The sequence below is a fragment of the Pan troglodytes genome, chromosome 4 (assembly GCF_028858775.2).
Source record: "Pan troglodytes isolate AG18354 chromosome 4, NHGRI_mPanTro3-v2.0_pri, whole genome shotgun sequence".
In the NCBI taxonomy this organism is placed as follows: domain Eukaryota; kingdom Metazoa; phylum Chordata; class Mammalia; order Primates; family Hominidae; genus Pan; species Pan troglodytes.
The window spans coordinates 41,269,232-41,287,788 of record NC_072402.2 but is presented as its reverse complement, the minus strand read 5'-3'; the positions used below and the strand labels follow the sequence as shown (position 1 = coordinate 41,287,788).

General features: G+C 38.1%; 3 protein-coding genes and 1 non-coding gene across 22 annotated transcripts in view; 2 read left to right on the top strand and 2 right to left on the bottom strand.

Moving 5' to 3' along the window:
- The window catches only part of GFM2 (GTP dependent ribosome recycling factor mitochondrial 2), a 45,923-nt gene extending 45,308 nt beyond the window's left edge, over positions 1 to 615 (bottom strand). For 5 of the 6 annotated variants that reach the window (XM_001149998.6, XM_054685046.2, XM_063810364.1 and 2 more), the window contains exon 1: positions 399 to 536. The gene's annotated coding sequence lies outside the window, so the exon portion shown is untranslated. Of the gene's footprint in view, positions 1 to 398 lie in introns of all 6 variants that reach the window. The other variant, XM_001150063.6, reaches the window with a different exon arrangement.
- An 82-nt stretch (positions 616 to 697) lies between these two features.
- Positions 698 to 10,262, top strand: NSA2 (NSA2 ribosome biogenesis factor). 2 transcript variants are annotated; one of them, XR_010156797.1, is made up of 7 exons: positions 698 to 824; positions 2,392 to 2,579; positions 2,675 to 2,825; positions 4,087 to 4,266; positions 5,759 to 5,867; positions 7,307 to 7,499; positions 10,059 to 10,262. XR_010156797.1 is itself a non-coding variant. In NM_001246638.2 (6 exon segments), coding segments are annotated over 6 exon segments (783 nt in total). In that variant the 5' UTR covers positions 744 to 821; the 3' UTR covers positions 10,127 to 10,262.
- Positions 10,263 to 11,187: 925 nt separating this feature from the next.
- Positions 11,188 to 18,557, bottom strand: part of FAM169A (family with sequence similarity 169 member A) — an 89,766-nt gene continuing 82,396 nt past the window's right edge. For all 13 annotated transcript variants that reach the window (XM_517703.9, XM_063810369.1, XM_063810371.1 and 10 more), the window contains 2 exons: positions 16,392 to 16,595; positions 11,188 to 15,469 (listed from right to left, as the gene is read on the bottom strand). In XM_517703.9, the coding sequence (XP_517703.7) occupies positions 14,921 to 15,469; positions 16,392 to 16,595 (753 nt within the window). In that variant the 3' untranslated portion in view covers positions 11,188 to 14,920. The remainder of the gene's footprint in view (positions 15,470 to 16,391; positions 16,596 to 18,557) is intronic.
- Positions 12,755 to 12,859, top strand: LOC112209277 (U6 spliceosomal RNA). The gene has a single exon (XR_002944028.1). It is a non-coding gene; the product is annotated as a U6 spliceosomal RNA (small nuclear RNA).

The following is an 18,557-nucleotide window of genomic DNA, read 5'->3' as shown; positions in this document are numbered from 1 at the left end:
AAATACAAGTCCACTCAGCATTTGATTCGGTGCACCAAAATGCCTCAGAAATTTCTGGAATCAGTCCTGTACCTCCAAAAAACCAGAATGTTATCTTCTTCTTTTCTAACAGCTGCAAAGGCCCAGTAGTTCCATTTTTCTGTACACTAAGTTTTCATTCCTCAGTATCCTTCACAATCATGCACACATTACACAGAGTGACCGGAACAAAGATGAGTCGACTTCGCCGAATGATAGAGAAAAACTTCCATACTGAGCGAACACCGAGGGGAGTCCGGAGGCCCTGTTGTCCTCCTCCGTGGCTGGCTGTGTCCGTCGCAGCCTGAAAGGTCAGCGGTACCCAGCGCTGTGACAGGGTCACAGGCGCGCGATGTCTCACAGCTCGGAGCAGTACTCACCTGGCATTAGGCCGCGTGCCGCAGGCCAGCTCTCACCGCTGGGCTGTTGAAGCAGGAGGCGCGAGCCGCGCCAAAGTCTGCAACGGCCTCAAGTCTCGACGCCAGCCTAGGCAAAAGGCAATGTATCTAAACGAAAAGAAAATAGGCTTTCTCCGCTCTACCGCCTCGGGCAGCCACACCTCCACACTTCCGGCGGTGTACCGGCCAAATGCCGCCTGCCAGCAACTTCCGTCCTCCTAGCTAAAAGCGGAAAACAGAGGCTCGGAACCGCTGCGTGGTTCTTGCTCTTCACTCGGCCGTTTTAAAGGGTGACCCTTTCCTGTCCCGGCCTGCGTGGCGTGGGCTTGTGGGTCTTTGAGACCCGAAAATTGAGAGCGTTTTCGCACTCCAGGGGCTGCTCCTGGCGGCTCTGCGGCCGTCACCATGGTAAGGAGGATGCCTCGGACGCTCGCGACACACAGCGTCTGAGTTAGTGGGACCTGAGGACTCTGGGGCGCTGGGGTAGGGGGTGAGTGGTGGTAGGCGGAAATGAGAACTGCCAAGAGAAAAGGATGGTAGACCCGTGGGGTGGGCTCTGAGGAGTGGAAACAACTTCACATTCGAGACACAGACGGTATTTGCCAGAACACAAGCTTTGGAGCAAGATTTTACTCTGTCCTGTTTTCTTTTTTCTTTTTGATCCACCGCTAAGAGTCCTAAAAATTCCTGATTTCACCACAAGCGTGGTTATCAGCCCCAGAGCCTAATGGGAATATGGTTGTGCCTTGTACAATCTTAGATGTCAGTCCCGCTCCCTTCATTTTACTGCTGAGGAAACTGAAGGCGTCCTTGCCAAAGACCAGACAGCTAATGAATTGCGAAGCCGGGCTTAACGGCCCAGATCTAACTGCCAGGTCCTTTCTCTTTCTGTTACGTCTCTATAATCTGCGTTTCTTTGCAAAATGGCATTCCATACACCCTTCATGTGATGGCTGCAAAGTTTATGTGATAGCAGTTGGTAGCAGCACACCTTGTTGGTTGTTACTTAACATTGCTCTCTGTGCTGGACTTGGCTTTGTATCATTTTTATTTTTGCAGCCTTAAAATACGAATAGACTCACGCCTGGCCGCGTGTTTAAAACGTGTCTAAAATGCAAAAAGCATCCCATACATTGCTGGTGAAAAGAAAAATAATGCACTTTTGGAAAACGGTCTGGCAGTAAACACACGTCCACATGAAGACTTGCATGCAGTTGTTTATTGCAGATTTATTCGTAATCACCCAAAACTGGGAACAACCCTGATACCTATCATCTGGTCAGCGGGTAAACAGTGGTGTATCCATACAATAGCATACTACTCAACAATAAAAAGGATTGAAGTTCCTATACCTGCAGCAAATTGGGTGAATCCCAAAAGCAAGAAACCAGATTCAAAAGGCTATGTACTACTGTTGATCCCTGTTTCAGTCTGGGAAAGGCGAAACTGTAGGGATAGGTATCAAACTGAGAGTTGGGAAAGAGGATTGACTTAAAAGTTACATAGGGAATTTTAGGGGGAAATGGAAATTCTCTGTATTTTGATTGTGGTGGTTACAGAACTGTGTAGTTAGGAAAAACTTAGAACTGTATACCTAAAAAGGACAGGTTTTACTGTGTGTAAATTATGCTTCAATAAAACTGACTTAAATTTTTTAAATGTGAAATGAAGGTGTTATTAAAAAAGCAAATTATGTCAAGGAAAAAAGATACTGTAATCAGTTCATCCCTTTTGTGGTCCAGTAGATTTTGGACCACTCCCTAATGAGATTATTAGAGATGTAAGTCCTGATGCCTCATATCATTCAAGACCAAAATTTAACTTACATCATGTGAATAAACTTAATGGTGCAAGAATCATTTAAGTAAGTGAACATTTGGATGAAACAGGGTCTTTGTGCTATGTAAAAGAAAGCATTTTAGAATGATTGTCAGTACTTTAAAAAATTAAAATAATATTTCTTCCATCATTATAGCCACAGAATGAATATATTGAATTACACCGTAAACGCTATGGATACCGTTTGGATTACCATGAGAAAAAGAGAAAGAAGGAAAGTCGAGAGGCTCATGAACGTTCAAAGAAGGCAAAGAAAATGATTGGTCTGAAGGCTAAGCTTTACCATAAACAGCGTCATGCTGAGAAAATACAAATGAAAAAGACGTAAGTGGTCTCATTTATTTGTCATAACAAGTTAACATCTTTTGAGTAATCATTATTAAAACAGATAATCTTGAATCTTTTTTCCTTCTTGGTAGTATCAAGATGCATGAAAAGAGAAACACCAAACAAAAGAATGATGAAAAGACACCACAGGGAGCAGTACCTGCCTATCTGCTGGACAGAGAGGGACAATCTCGAGCTAAAGTACTTTCCAATATGATTAAACAGAAAAGAAAAGAGAAGGCGGTAAGCAATAACAATTCAAGTCTTTGTTTTGTTTAGGAGAATTACTTAAATTCAAATTTGAGGTTCTTGTTTCTCGGTTTAATTTCAAACATGAAGTACAGCTGTTATTCCCATTATTTAGATGTTGAAGTCTTTGTAAATTTAATTAAAAACTTGCTTTCTCATCATAAGGTTTTAAAATTTAAGTTTTAAAAAAAATTTATTAGAATGCCATATGAAATTTAAAAGCTGGTAAGGAGTGAATTTCAAATTCAATATTTGTCTTCCTGTTTGAAAACCCACAGTGCTATGCAGTCATAAAGAAAAATACAAATGCTTCTTATTTGTGCTGCCCTGTAGTGCCAAACTTGGTTAAAAAGTAGAATGGTGGAAAACTCCCTGAGTTGTCACAAAAAATGTGGCTTTTTAAAACACCTGTAAATAGATTAGCAGAAATCCAGATAAAAGAATATGCAGTATTTATATTTAAAGAATTATTTTTACTGCCTTACACTATTTCAGTTTTTTCATAGAATTTGCACTCAAGGGAGGCATAAAACATCTGGTGAGGATTTTGTCTTGCTAGTGATTACAGATCCATCTCGGGAAGAAATACAGAGACATATTAAGAGGTGGAAACACTCTTCCAGTGTTATGCTATTAAACATTAGTAAACACATATACTGCTTATAGAAGTCACTATCGGCTGGGCACCGTGACTCACGCCTGTAATCCCAGCACTTTGGGAAGCCAAGGCAGGTGGATCACCTGAGGTCAGGAGTTCAAGACCAGCCTGACCAATGTGGTGAAACCCCACCTCTACTAAAAATACAAAAATTAGCTGGGTGTGGTGGTGTGTGTCTGTAGTCCCAGCTACTCGGGAGGCTAAGACAGGAGAATTGCTTGTACCCAGGAGGCGGAGGCTGCACAGTGAGCCAAGATTGTACCACTGCACTCCAGCCTGAGCAACAGAGCGAGACTCCATCTAAAAACAAACAAAAAAAAATCACCACCACATTACAGGTTTCTTACCCATAACACAGCATTAAGATTTTTAGCTTAAGCCAACCATTTATTTAACATACCCATGATATATAAACTTGTTCTGTTTAATTTGCAGCTTATGAGACAATACAGACCTCTAGAAGACGGTTGAGCCAAAAATGTGTTGATGGTCAAGCAAAAAAAATAGATCTATTACTTTGTACAACTAAAACATATTTGACTTATTCTCATTGTCCTTTAATAACAATATAAACTTTTAACTGTGGCATATTTTTAGGGAAAATGGGAAGTCCCTCTGCCTAAAGTACGTGCCCAGGGAGAAACAGAAGTATTAAAAGTTATTCGAACAGGAAAGAGAAAGAAGAAGGCATGGAAGAGAATGGTTACTAAAGTGTGCTTTGTTGGAGATGGCTTTACAAGAAAACCACCTAAATATGAAAGATTCATCAGGCCAATGGTAAGTCCTTGGAAGAGTGTAATGACCGAAATATTAGTTCACTTTGTTAAATCGGATAAAGAACATTATCATTTCCTGAAATTCTTTAAATTGATGTGGAACAGGTTGAAAGATATTTTTATGCAATTTCTGTTATTTTAAGTTATTGACAGAAGTTATTTAGTACTTTTTCCACTAGTCAAAAATCTTTAGCCCAGTGCGGTGGCTCACACCTGTAATCCCAGCACTTTGGGAGGTTGAGGTGGGTGGATCACCTGAAGTTAGGAGTTCAAGACCAGCCTGGCCAATGTAGTGGAACCCTATCTGTACTAAAAAATACAAAAAATAAGCTGGGCGTGGTGGCGGGCGCCTGTAATCCCAGCTACTAGGGAGGCTGAGGCAGGAGAATCGCTTGAACCTGGGAGGCGGAGGTTGCAGTGAGCTGAGATCACGCCATTGCACTCCAGCCTGGGCAAGAAGAGCAAAAATCCGTCTCAAAAAAACAAAAAATCTTTTCAGCTTCGTGAGAGATTTGAAAAAGTAGTATCATAAGACATTGTCAGTGAATTCTGACTTTTAAACATGACATATTAGAATCTTCATTTTCCACAGTCATATTTTCCTCATTGAACTAGTGATCTACAATATGCCTGATATTGTCTAGGTCTCAAAACACTTCTTGTCTTTGACAGCAGTTCGAAAACCTGAGTAGGACTGTTTTATAAGAGTCAATTCCAGTTTGATAAGGAAAGTATCTAAATGCTCTTGAAAATCATTGAAAAGCCGGGCGCGGTGGCTCACGCCTGTAATCCCAGCACTTTGGGAGGCCTGATGCAGGCACATCACGAGGTGAGGAGATCAAGACCATCCTGGCTAACACTGTGAAACCCCATCTCTACTAAAAAAAAAAAATACAAGAAATTAGCCGGGCATGGTGGCGGGCGCCTGTAGTCCCAGCTACCTGGGAGGCTGAGGCAGGAGAATGGCGTGAACCTGGGAGGCAGAGCTTGCAGTGAGTGGAGATCATGCCACTGCACTCCAGCCTGGGGGACAGAGCAAGATTCTGTCTCAAAAGAAAAAAAAAGAAAATCTTTGAAAAAAGGAAGATAACTTAATATAGCTTAATTTCTGTTGAAGGCAGCAATAGTAATGTGACCCCAAACTTCCCCACCCCTGGGGAGAAACATAGTTGAAGATATATTTTTGCAAAATCCCTTCAAAGAGACTGAACTATTCTCCCAGTTAGATACACAGCCTCAAAAAAACCAAGTATCAGAGAGAGGAAAGTTGCAACATGCCAAAATCCTAGTGTTCAACCTGAGTAATTTTTTTTTTTTTTTTTTGGGACGGAGTCTCCCTCTGTAGCCCAGGCGGGAGTGCAGTGGCACGATCTCGGCTCACTGCAAGCTCCGCCTCCCGGGTTCTCGCCATTCTCCTGCCTCAGCCTCCCGAGTAGCTGGGACTATAGGTGCCCGCTACCACGCCCGGCTAATTTTTTTGTATTTTTTTGTAGAGACGGGGTTTCACCGTGTTAGCCAGGATGGTCTCGATCTCCGTGATCCGCCCACCTTAGCCTCCCAAAGTGTTGGAATTACAGGCATGAGCCACCGTGCCCGGCCAACGTGAGTAATTTTTAATAGATTAAAATATTGGCAAATAGCCTGTTTCTGTAAATAAAGTTTTAATGGAACACAGTCACGCCTGTTCATTTACATATTGCATAACCCCTACCCCTAGAATTGAGCAGTTGCAACAGAGGCCATATGGCCTGACAAAGCCTAAAATGTTTACCTATTGGGTTCTTTACACAAAACGTTTGCCCACCCCGGATTATATCATGGACTCGACTTGTTTTGGTTTCATATTCATAGTCTGAATATATTTTGGTAGCCTTAACAGTTCTACAGGGAGAGAATATACAAGTCAGGCTATTCTAGGTTTTCTGTAGTTTCACAGATTTGTCATTATAATCAGATGGCATCCTGAATGGTGTCAGTTTCTTACAAGCTTGATTAATGAGTCTGTTACTAAGAAACTGATTTAGTGATTTTTCCCCCCATCCCCATGCACACAAAAATCAAGACTGCAAAATGTTGTGACGTTTAAAGTACTACACCCTAAAAGACCTTATTAGGTGACTGGGTGACTCCATAACCAGTTTCTGTAACAAAGACTCCTCTGGGCCTCCTCCAGTCTCATATTACCATCAACCTAAAGAAAGCTGACAATCCACTCCTTTTTTCATCATGGAAGGTAGCTGAGGTATATAAAGACTTGGAATCAGGATATTAAGGTTTGAGTCTGTTTACCACTCACCATTTAATCTGGAAACAAGTCATTTAACCTGCTGATCCTTGTTACATCATTCGAAAACAGAGGAGAGGAGATGTGTTTGTTGTGAGGTTATTGTGTTTAAGTGAGCCAGTTGTGAGCTAGCATAGTGGCCTGGTATATATAAAGTCCTTAGTAAGTCTAAGTGGTAGATGACTAGACAGTAAAAATCTGAGTATGTTGCTAGGTAGCTATTACAGGGTGAAAAAAAAAAAACTTTTCAGAGGCTAGCTGTGGTGGCCTGTAATCCCAGCACTTTGGGAGGCTGAGGTGGGTGGATACATTGAGAGCCCAGGAGTCCAAGACCAGCAGGCAACATGGCGAAACCCCATCTCTACCAAAAAAAAAAAAAATTAGCTAGGCATGGTGGTGCGTGCCTGTAGTCCCAGCTACTCGGGAGCCTGAGGTGGGAGGATGTCTTGAGCCCAAGAAGTCCAAGCTGCAGTGAGCCAAGATCACGCCACTGCACTCTGGCGTGGGCAACTGGGCAAGACCCTGTCTCAAAAGAAAAAGAAATTCTTAAGTATCTGTGTGGGTGTTTTCCCCACATATTTATACTGTAACCACCAGCTTTTTACTCTGTAAAACATATTTTGTTAGCTTCTTTAAGATGACATTATTCAACCATAGTTTTTTGGAGATGGTTGAAAAAGATAAGCGAAAACGACCACTACTCATCACTGTTAACATTTTGGACGTAAACATTCTTATGTTGTGTTTGACTTACTAGGGCTTGCGTTTCAAGAAAGCCCATGTAACACATCCTGAACTGAAAGCCACCTTTTGCCTACCAATACTTGGTGTAAAGAAGAATCCCTCATCCCCACTGTATACAACTTTGGGTGTTATTACCAAAGGTACTGTCATTGAAGTAAATGTGAGCGAATTGGGCCTTGTGACGCAAGGAGGCAAAGTTATTTGGGGTAAGTGAATTTTTGAATACAGGGCTGCTGTGTTCTGCAGTACTAATAGAAATACTATTCAAGTTGATGTATTAATAAAATATACAGCAAATTTTTTTAATGCAGTAGAGCTAAAACATTGTAAATCAGATGTAAATATTTAGTAAAAAATACTTTATAGAAAAAGTAGTTATAAATACAATTGTTTTAAAATTTAGCTTACTGGTTTTAGTTACATAAGGTGTAATACATTCTGCTAGATTTATTTTGATCCTTTTTAGCCAGGCACGGCAGCTCACGCATGTAAATCCCAGCACTTTGGGAGGCTGAGGCGGGTGGATCACCTGAAGTCAGGAGTTTGAGACCAGCCTGGCCAACATGGCAAAACCCCATCTCTACTAAAAATACAAAAAAATCAGCCGGGTGTGGTGGCGAGCACCTCTAATCCCAGCCACTTGGGAGGCTGAGGCAGCAGAATCACTTGAACTCAGGAGGCGGAGCTTGCAGTGAGCTGAGGTTGTGCCACTGCACTCCAGACTGGGAGACAGAGCAAATCTCCATCTCAAAAAAAATTTTTTTAACCTTTTTAATAAAAATTATTATAAGGGAAGCAGATGCAAAGTTATAACTAAGAAATAGTGTAAGAAAATAGAATAAATTAACCATGAGCAGAGGAAGGGAGGCATATATCAAACATATTTTAAAGGTGAGGTCAGCTTACATGAAGTATTAGCCAATGACTAAAGATGTCTTCCGTAAGAAAAAATTTCTTTTGCCGCAACTTTATATTATGTAAATACTTCTTATATTTACATGCTAACATTAAGAGAAAATACCTATTAAATTTAAAGAAATAGAACTATCTGTCCCACGTAGGTAAACTGATCATTGAAACTGCCAGGAGCGGTGTCTCAGCCTGTAACCCCAGCACTTTGGGAGGCTGAGGCGGACAGATCATCTGCACTCAGGAGTTCAAGACCAGCCTGGCCAACATGGTGAAACTCCATCTCTACTAAAAATACAAAAATTAGCCAGGTGTTGTGGCCCACACCTGTGATCCCAGCTGCTCCAGTGGCTGAGGCAGGAGAATCGCTTGAACCTGGGAGGTGGAGCTTGCAGTGAGCTGAGATCGTGCCATTGCACTCCAGCCTGGATGACAGAGCGAGACTGTGTCTCAAAAAGTAATAATAATTGAAAGTGATTTAACACAGTTTAGTTCGTTCTGTTAATTCCCATTAACAGGTCTCAGAAATCATGTAGAAGCTTCCAGGCTTTAAAAAGCCCCCTCGCTATCCGGGCGCAGTGGCTGACACCTATAATCCCAGCACTTGGGGAGGCCGAGGCAGGCGGTTCACTTGAGACTGGAGTTGGAGACTAGCCTGGCCAACATGACAAAACCCCGTCTCTACTAAAAATACAAAACAATTAGCCAGGTGTGGTTGCGGGTGCCTGTAATTCCAGCTACTCGGGAGGCTTGAGGCAGGAGAATCACATGAACCTGGAGCTTGCAGTGAGCTGAGATCATGCCACTGCACTCCGGCCTGGGAGACAGAGCAAGCCTCCATCTCAAAAATAAGTAAAATAAAAATATTTTGATCCTTTTTAATAAAAATTCTTTATTACAAGGGAAGCAGATGCAAAGTTATAACTAAAAAAAATTGTAAAAAAAAATAGAATAAATTAACCATGAGCCAAGGGAGGCATACAACATATAATCACACTAGATCAGTAATAATTAATTAAAACAGAAATGTGTCATGCAGTAATTTTAAACGCCCTCATTTGCTTATTTTCTACCTTTAGTACCCAGATCCAATTTCTTTGAAAGGGAAGAATATACGCTACAACTTCCTCAGTCATTGGTTTATACTTCATGTCAGCTGACCTCAGTTTTAAAATATGTTGTTACCTTGACTTGAAACTCATTTGAAACTTGATACATTTTCCAGGAAGAATTATGTGAAAAAGTGACAATGCTCAGGTCAATCCACAAAAGCCTGTTAATGCAATGTACTAATAACATGGAGCTGGCCATTATTTGCAAAAACACTACTTGTATGAAAATTGTATTCAGAACTCAAATTTGTCCTTAAATGATTGAATTTTGTAAAATCTCATTTATCCTTTATGGTTCATTTCTTATTTATTGAAAGTGGTAATTAGAAATATTTTAGGCATGGCTGGGCGCAGTGGCTCACACCTATAATCACAGCACTTTGGGAGGCCAAGGCAGGCGGATCATTTGAGCTCAGGAGTTTGAGCTCAGGAGTTCGAGCCCAGCCTGGGCAACATGGCAAAACCACATCTCTACAAAATACAAAAACAAAAAAATTAGCCAGGCAGTGGCGTGTGCCTGTGGTCCCAGCTACTCGGAAGACTGAGTGAGGAGAATCGCTTGAGCCCAGGAGGCAGAGGTTGCAGTGAGCCAAGATCACGCCACCACACTGCAGCCTGGGGAATAAGAGTGAAACCCTGTATTAAGACAAAAAGAAAAAAAAAGGCAAAAGTTATATTCTTTAAAATTAATTTTTATTAGCTAACAACCCTCCCTTTTCCCTTTTTTGGTTTTGTTTTCCTTAGGAAAATATGCCCAGGTTACCAACAATCCTGAAAATGATGGATGTATAAATGCAGTCTTACTGGTTTGACAGCAATTTCATATATAATTATTGAGGACTACACACCAATTGAAGAAACTGCCATTACTGTGATGTTTCTGAATACTACCAAACAGCCATACATGTCTGCAATGAAGAGACTTATTAAATTGTAAACATTAAAGTGGCCCAGTTTTATAAATGGTCTTTATTTTGAAATATGCTTTGACCCCATGTTCATAAAACTGAATGATTGAAAAAAAGCAAATATACAAATATCCTACTTCATCAATATCTGCATTTGTGAGTGGGTATTCAGCAATTTCCTGAAAAAACCACCAGTGTTCATTGAAAATGCCTTTCAAAAAGGTTAATACACAATTATGTGTCTGAGAATTTAACTGAAGTATCTTCTACCTCGTTAATCATTAATCCTAAAAAAGGTAGCATTAATACAGATGTTAAGTTTATAGTGTTTGTTTACACTACATGTGAGAAGACACTAAAAAAGTTCAGAAATCTTAGAGAAATCTTTTCACCTGTGAAATCCAGTACAGCAAAGGTCTAGTGAATTCACATTCTAAACATTTTTTTCATCTCATTTACCATGTATAATAATACCTACTTGGCACTATTTTCTACTTGAATCATGAAAATGAAAAAAATATACTAAAGTCTTTGTACTCTCTTAGCATTTTCTGTATTCTAAACAATATATTTATACTTTCAGAATAGTATTAAGAATTAGTTTAAGTAACTCCAGCTAAGTTTTAAAAGGAAAAAGAAGACTGCACTGATTCCCTGAGGAGAAATTTATTTGCAGTTACTTAGATGATGTAAAAAGGTAAGGATTTACGGTTGTAACTTGGTGAAAGCACTTTTGTGATCTGTTATATGTTGTGGTTTTAAGGATGGCAGTATATTACATTAATCTATAATCCCCACATTGTTTTAAATTGTTTATTTTTTTTTAAAGAAGTCTGTCTTCAGAGTACAACCAATGTGATTAATTGTGCCTTTAACAAAGTCATTCAATGTCTAAACAAATTCAGTATCTGAAACATCTTCATGAGGAAAACTGAAGGAAAAGAATTTAAAAACACAGACCAGGAAACAATCACAAAATATAGGTTTAATTACTACTTTTAAACTTAAAAAAAAATAAAAACCAAGAAAACAAACATAGGTACTCCAGTAAGACTTGCTACTCTGAATAATGTAACATTTTTTCTAAGTTCTATAAATATATACTGGAAGTTTTAGAACACATACAGACGCTTAGGAAAAGAAAGGCTAGTTCCTTGGAAATGACGATCCAGGATGATACAATCACTTGATGACAGAAGGTAAGCCTTTCTTACAATTAGATTTTAGCAGATAATTTTGCCACTAATATAAATGGGTGATGTGTGGATCACAAGTTCTAGAAGGCGAATAAAAATACTGACTCCAGGTAATTTCTGGATACTACAAAAATGAAGTTTGCTTGTTTTTTTTAGAACCAAAAATACTATCTTGTAAGGTACAAAGAAAGCTTGATATTAAGTATGAAAACATAAGCATAACATTTGTAACTAATCACACCCATGAAAGACTAGATGACACCTGAAACATTTTTCAAAATACTGTAACACAGATGAGTAATATTAGTATAAATTTTTTATGTACATTAAGATCTGTTTCAGTTTGCTGGTGTGACCAAACCTTAGAAGGTAATCCCAAGGGATATAGCAGAACATAAGAGCAGATATTTAGATATTAGTACAGGCTCAATTTGATGCAATCATAAACCTTCAAGATTTCTAGTCACTGAAACCCCATTGTAGGTAGTGTTCTGGAGTCTGCTATAAGTAAATCTTTAATGACTAGATGTTTTCCTTACCATCTACACTGAATGGAAATACCATGAATATAGACACATTTTAAGTAGAAGACTGACGTTCTAAATCATGCTGTTTGATTTTATAAAAAATCATAATAGACCCTCTCACCTTTAAAAGTTGTAGAGGAGCTTTATAATAAATTCTTAAATATACTAATTTCTGTGATGTCTAGCAATTGAATAATTTAAACTTGAAAGAACTAAAATACTGCTAATAACCATCTGCTTTATATTACACAAGGAAATATACACGTATGTACATAAAAAGTGAACTCCCTTCACAAATAAGTTCACAAAGGACTATGTGTAATGTGACTGGACATTCAACAACTAGACTAGCCAGTTGAAATCACATTTTCAGTCCTCTGTAATTGTGAAATTTTTTCTAATGCCTTGCAAAAACTACAGATAACTGATTAAGTTCATGTAGGTTCCTTATTGAAGATAAATTGTGGTATAAATTCTATACTCAAGTTACTGAACATGAGAGTTAGGTTTTTCCAAGTGATCTAACTTTTCCCTCTATAATCTATAAACCCCAAAATAACAATTTCTGTCAGAGATAATCTGTAACAGAAGTGTTCTTGTGTGCTGAACAAAAAACTTCTAAATTGTTTACAATTCACTTACTGTTTAACCCAAACAAGTTTAACAAGAATAAGTTTATACTGTTAGCCCCCAATGGTCATATATGATTAATAAACATTTTTTGTAAACTCAACTATATTCACACATCAAGAGTTGAGCCAGTGAGCTCAATCTTTAAAAAACTACACTTGTCTAAAGAAAGTCTTTTAGTGCTCACTTCGGCAGCACATATACTAAAATTAGAACAATACAGGGAAAATTAGCATGGCCCCTGTGCAAGGATGACACAAATTCATGAAGCGTTTCCATGTTTAAAATAATTTGAAAAGAAAGTATTTTAAACAAACCCAAGTAAAAATAAAATATCTACAAGTGTTTTCAAATCTAAGAAATGAAACATGTAAAGATTAAGAATTTACTGAATCTTAACAGAATATTTCCCTTTGTGATATTGACAGAAGTTTCTCATAAAATGTACAAAACAGCATAAATGTTTGGTAGATTCACTAATAGTAGTCATACTTTTTTTTTTACTTAGTATTAGCATTTGTTGAAAAAATAAATGGCCAAAGTGCTTTAATTTTCATTTAGAATGAAATAATCTGGCTTACCTTTGACTAATTAAAGAAAATATAGGGTAATACAATTGTTCAAAATCTAACACAAATAGGAGCGTTTACTATTTTTGTCTGCTTTAAGATTTTAACTTAACTAATTAGATCGAAAATACCAACATCCCCAAACAAAATTTACTGACCTGACATCAGCTTACTATAGACTGAATAAACTTTCAACATCAGTCCTTAGCTACCTCAAATAATGACACAAAGTCTTAATGTTTCTTTTGCATAAGGATCAAGATCAACCTATTTTTAAAACAATTTAAATGGTCTCAAAACATTCTCCAACTTAAGTGCAAATTTCAGTACACATAATATTTCCAAAGAGTAGAACTGTTTTTAGATTATCTTTGGATTCTAATAACCATTTTGTCCATTTTTAAATAAATTACAAAAAATAACAGTTCAGTGTTTTTTTTCTTCAAATTTTCCTAGGCCTTTGTTATGGCAACACAATATACACTTAACAGGCCAGCTTGCAACCAGTACTCAGTACAAATCAAAGGATGATTGAAGCCTCCAATATGATTGAAGCCCTTGTAACCACAGCTCCCCCAAAGGCAGTTTACCCCTGCCATATAGGTCTAACACTGGGGGCAGTTTTACCCCTGCCATATAGGTCTAACATTGTGGGGTGCACCTCCAAACCTACCCAAAAATGGACATCAAGGGCATAAGCCGGCAGGCAGGAAGATCTGTTGATTGGAGAATCACTCCATGAGTTACAGAAGTCGATGAAAGCTGTGGGGGAATATAAATAAGACTGTAGAATTAGGGAGGTGGCAAGATTTAAGGAGATGCCTTAGGAAGGAGCCTCATACTTCTGAAATATAGATGTTAACTGGGTTGGGATAAAAGTAAAATCTCCAGCTTAATTTATCTATCTGATCAGGACCAGAAGTCCAAATTAAACCATGTCTCCAAAGTATAGTTGTGATTTTTACCTGATTAAAGGTGAAAGTGAAGTCTAAACTTCTAGGCGTCTGCACATATGCAGACAAAAAAAATTACAGCAAACTAATACTTCAAATGAAATTTTAAATAATTAGTCCCCACATGCCACAGTTAAATCCCTGACAGTACTGTTAACATCAGATGATAGAATCAATCAGAAACAGATTTTATGTGTACCTTTCCATAGATAGTGAAGTCAAAGGAAAAAACTGCATCTATATCTAGGATTAAGAGGCCAAAACCAAAATATCTTCATGAACCTTTGACCGTAAGTTTCTGTTTTTGTGCTCTCATTTACTTGAAGTTATATTTTTTCTAATTTATTGACACTTATTTTTGTTTAGGCATGCCTACATTTTAAAAAATTGGTGATTAGTTTTGAAATTTAAAACTTCTAGAACCCTCACCAAGTTTTACTATTAAAACCCTTAGTATAAAAGATTTCTGTGATCCTTATAAGTAATGGAAATCCTACTACTTTCACAGCTTTTTAATTATATTTTTGAAATAATGGTCAGATGTACCACCTGATAAAGAAAATATAATATGATCTGGTTTCCCAAAATTGAAACATGGTTAATAAAAATAAAAAATTGCATTTACCAAAAATAGCCTGAAAAATTAAAAACAATGGTGAATTCTACGTTCTAAAGGGAAGCAAAAAACTGCATAGTAAATAAGTTCAAATTGAAATTTTGGAAATTTTTGTCCTGTGCCTCATGCTGTTTATTAATTACCATATTTTAAAAACAACAACTATGTTACAAAGAAGAGGATTTATCATCCACTTTTCTTCTTCCTTCAGGTCAGCTTAGCTTTCTTCTTAGCAGGTCCTTTATGCCCTTTGGCCTTTCTTCTTAAATTCCGCCTGTCTACCACAGGCACTTCCACTTCTATTTCCTCCGAGCTGCTATCCACAGCTTTTTCTGCCGATTGTGTAAACTGATCCAGTTGCTCGGAAGATGCTTCAGACTGCTCCTCTGACTGATTCTTCTGTCCTGCATTCTGTGAAAATGGCACGTCTTCAAGTTCAACCTCTATCAAAGAACTCTGAGGAAGAGCAGTAGATGTTTCCTGGGGCTCAGATACCCCCTCCTCACCCTGGTCTTCCAATGAGGAAGTAGTATTAGGAGACAAATTCTCAGAGACCGGTTCTTCGGAAAATTCAGCTATCACAGAGTTTGGAAAACCACCATCAGATCGTTCTTCATTTGACATAGTAGCAACATTGTCTGAACTCCCAAGATGTGCTTTCTTTCTTGGAAGTAGGGACAATTTCTCTTCCATGTGCCCCTTTTCATCAGATGTGCCTTCATCCATCAACATTTCTGAGTCAGGTATACGTGGGGTCTGAAAATTAAAAACCTGGTCAACAAATAAACTTGTACTACAGTTCTAAAAATAAATTCACAGGCTCTAATATGCAGTGACACTGAACTACAATTTAATTCGGTATTCATTACTCAAAATCGAGTATTTTTTTGAATTTCTGTTCTGCTAAATGTGTATATATTCTGAATACAACTCAATTTCTTCAAAATTGTGTCACATGGTAATTTTAATACTAAGTTATTACTTTGAGGATATAATGAAATAATTATTTCATAATTAAGACACATTAAGCTTCATATCAAGATTCTTTAAAACCATGAATCAACTCAGTTTTTTTAGTTTCCTGGTGTTACTGGAGCCAGAACCAAAAATACCTTGGGACTTCACTGTGCTACCACACTAAGTTTGACTACGATTTCATTAGATAAGTTAGGGCAATGGAAGTTTTATTCTTTTACTTAGGTGAGACACTAATAATGCCATACAACAGTTTTTTAGCCATAAGTTGTAATATTCAAAAGTAACAAAATTAAATTTCTTTTAAAATACTCCAACAAGTTTTTTCCCCCACTAACCTAATCTGTCTGCCTAATTAAAACAAATATAAATTACTGTTTTGGTCATAGTCTATGTAACAAATATAGGTACTCAAATATTTGGTAAATAATGCTTTATCCAATTTTCTAAGCATTTCCTAACTACAAAGTATTAAAAGTAATAAAACTCATTTTGTTACCACATATCAGATATGAATAAGGTGATTATTTGAATTTATAGAATATTACTGATTTTCTTATAATATCAAATCTAGTATAAAAGTTAATCTTCCTAAAGCACTGTACATGTAAAGGTGGAAGCAAATATATATACCATGCACCCTCCTCGCTAATGTCACCAACATTGGTAAACTTTATTAAAAAATAGCTCATTGCCCCCTTACCTTATCTGGTGCATCTACCTCAGGGGGTTTTGAAGATTCTACCACCAGTGGAACAAGATTTGTAGAGTCTTCACTGGAATTAAAAGGCTGCAATTTTAATTCTTCATCTAAAACTTCACTAGTGGAGTCTTCCTCTTCTGTTATAAGTGAGGTCTTAAGAGAATCGTCCATTATCTCACCATTCATAGGCTCTAATTCAGATTCCTACACCATGAGGAGAGAGGGAAAAAGTAAGGACATGATTACAAACTAACTTATTTGTCATGCATGACGGGTCCCTTCTCAGTGCCTACCTATCCTACACCAAGACTCAAATTTACATTATAGGACATGGGTTAAAGAACAGTCTTACTGGGGGAAGGAGGAAACTCATAAGGCAGGATCAGCAAAATAAAATAATCCTGAGTACCCCGCACTTCCACTGCTCTTAAGGAAAGATGGGGCAGGACCAGGATGCTCTGTGGACACACAGTGTGGGTCGGAGATTCAATGGAAAGACCCTACCCACTTGTTGTTCCTCCTTCTTAGAGGGCAATCATGGAAAGAACTTTTTCAGGAAAAAGGCACCAGACAGAGTATAGACTTGACGCTAGCTCTTTACATAACACCAGCTGTTCAGCATCTGGAATCTTTGGGGCCTATGGGAAATTACAGTTTTCTGTGCCAGAGGTAGGAAGCACTACCAGTCTTATGGGAAGTTCAGTTTGGGTGCTGCATCTTGCTGGGAGGAGAGAGCCCTAGTCTCAGTCAACACCAGGGTCATTTCTGAACAGTCCTACTCCTTGCATATCATTAAAGTATGGAAATGCTATTTGATAACATGAACTCTCCAATTTCTAAAATTCTCCCAATGTTTATCCATTTACTTCTATTTAATATCAAGTATTTCTAATCCTGACATTCTAATAATTAAGGGGAATTTTATTACCATTATTAAAATTATAAAACTGATGCACTCAAGTGTTCACAAATAGATTTGACTTTGTGTAGGACCCCTAAAAGCATATCAAGGAAATTTTTCCAAAAGAGAAATCACGGATTTTAATTTTTCTATAGTAAAAAATTTATTAAATTGTTCTAAAATAAAAATTGCCTATAAAATATCTATTTTATTATATCATATGATACACAGAATAGAGTTCACACAGAAGGTAATATAAAGCTCATATAAATGACCAGAGTGGGAGAGAGATATAAATCTAGAGTTACTGGTCATTCCCATAGATAAAACAGTTGAAGTCATGAGATCGGATGTATTTTCAAAAAAGAGAAAATGAACCAAAGTTCAGAAAATCAAGGACTTTTTCTAGAGTGTCCACAATAAGGGGGAAAAGGCAAGTAGGAGAAGAGTCAAAAAATAAAAATAATACTTCAGAGACAGAAAAACCAAGAAACCAGCATGGCCAATATGGTGAAACTCCCTCTCTACTAAAAATATAAAAATTAGCCAGGCATGGCGGCACTCGCCTGTAGTCCCAGCTACTTGGGAGGCTGAGGCAGAATAGCTTGAACCCAGGATGCAGAGGTAGCAGTGAGCCAGAGAGATCATGCCACTGCAGTCCAGCCAAAGGAGACAGAGCAAGACTCCGTCTCAAAAAAAAAAAAAAAAAAAACAAGAAACCAAAGTGCAATAGTGTTATAAAGTGAGGAGACTAGAGAACTTCAGGAAGAGAGGGTAATCAACCCAGGCTAAAAAAAAAAAAAAAAAAAAAAAAAATTAGGCTGGGCCACGGTGGCTCACACCTGTAATCCCAGCACTTTGGAAGCCAAGGCAGGTGGATCACAAGGTCAGGAGTTCAAGACCAGCCTGGCCAAGATGGTGAAACCCCATCTCTACTAAAAATACAAAAATTAGCTGGGCATGGTGGCAGGCGCCTGTAATCCCAGGTACTCGGGAGGCTGAGGCAGAGAATTGCTTGAACCTGGGAGGTGGAGGTTGCAGTTAAGCCTAGATTGCACCACTGCATTCCAGCCTGGGCAACAGAATGAGACTCCGTCTCAAAAGAAAAAAAAGAAAAAAAACCCCACAAATACGTATTTCCATAAACATCTAGATGCATACAAATCCTGTTTTTAAAAAATATGTGCTTTTCTTTAACTTCCTATATGTGCTTTTTTTCATTTTCCCAATTTTCTACAATAAAAGTACCATTTAAAAATATAGTT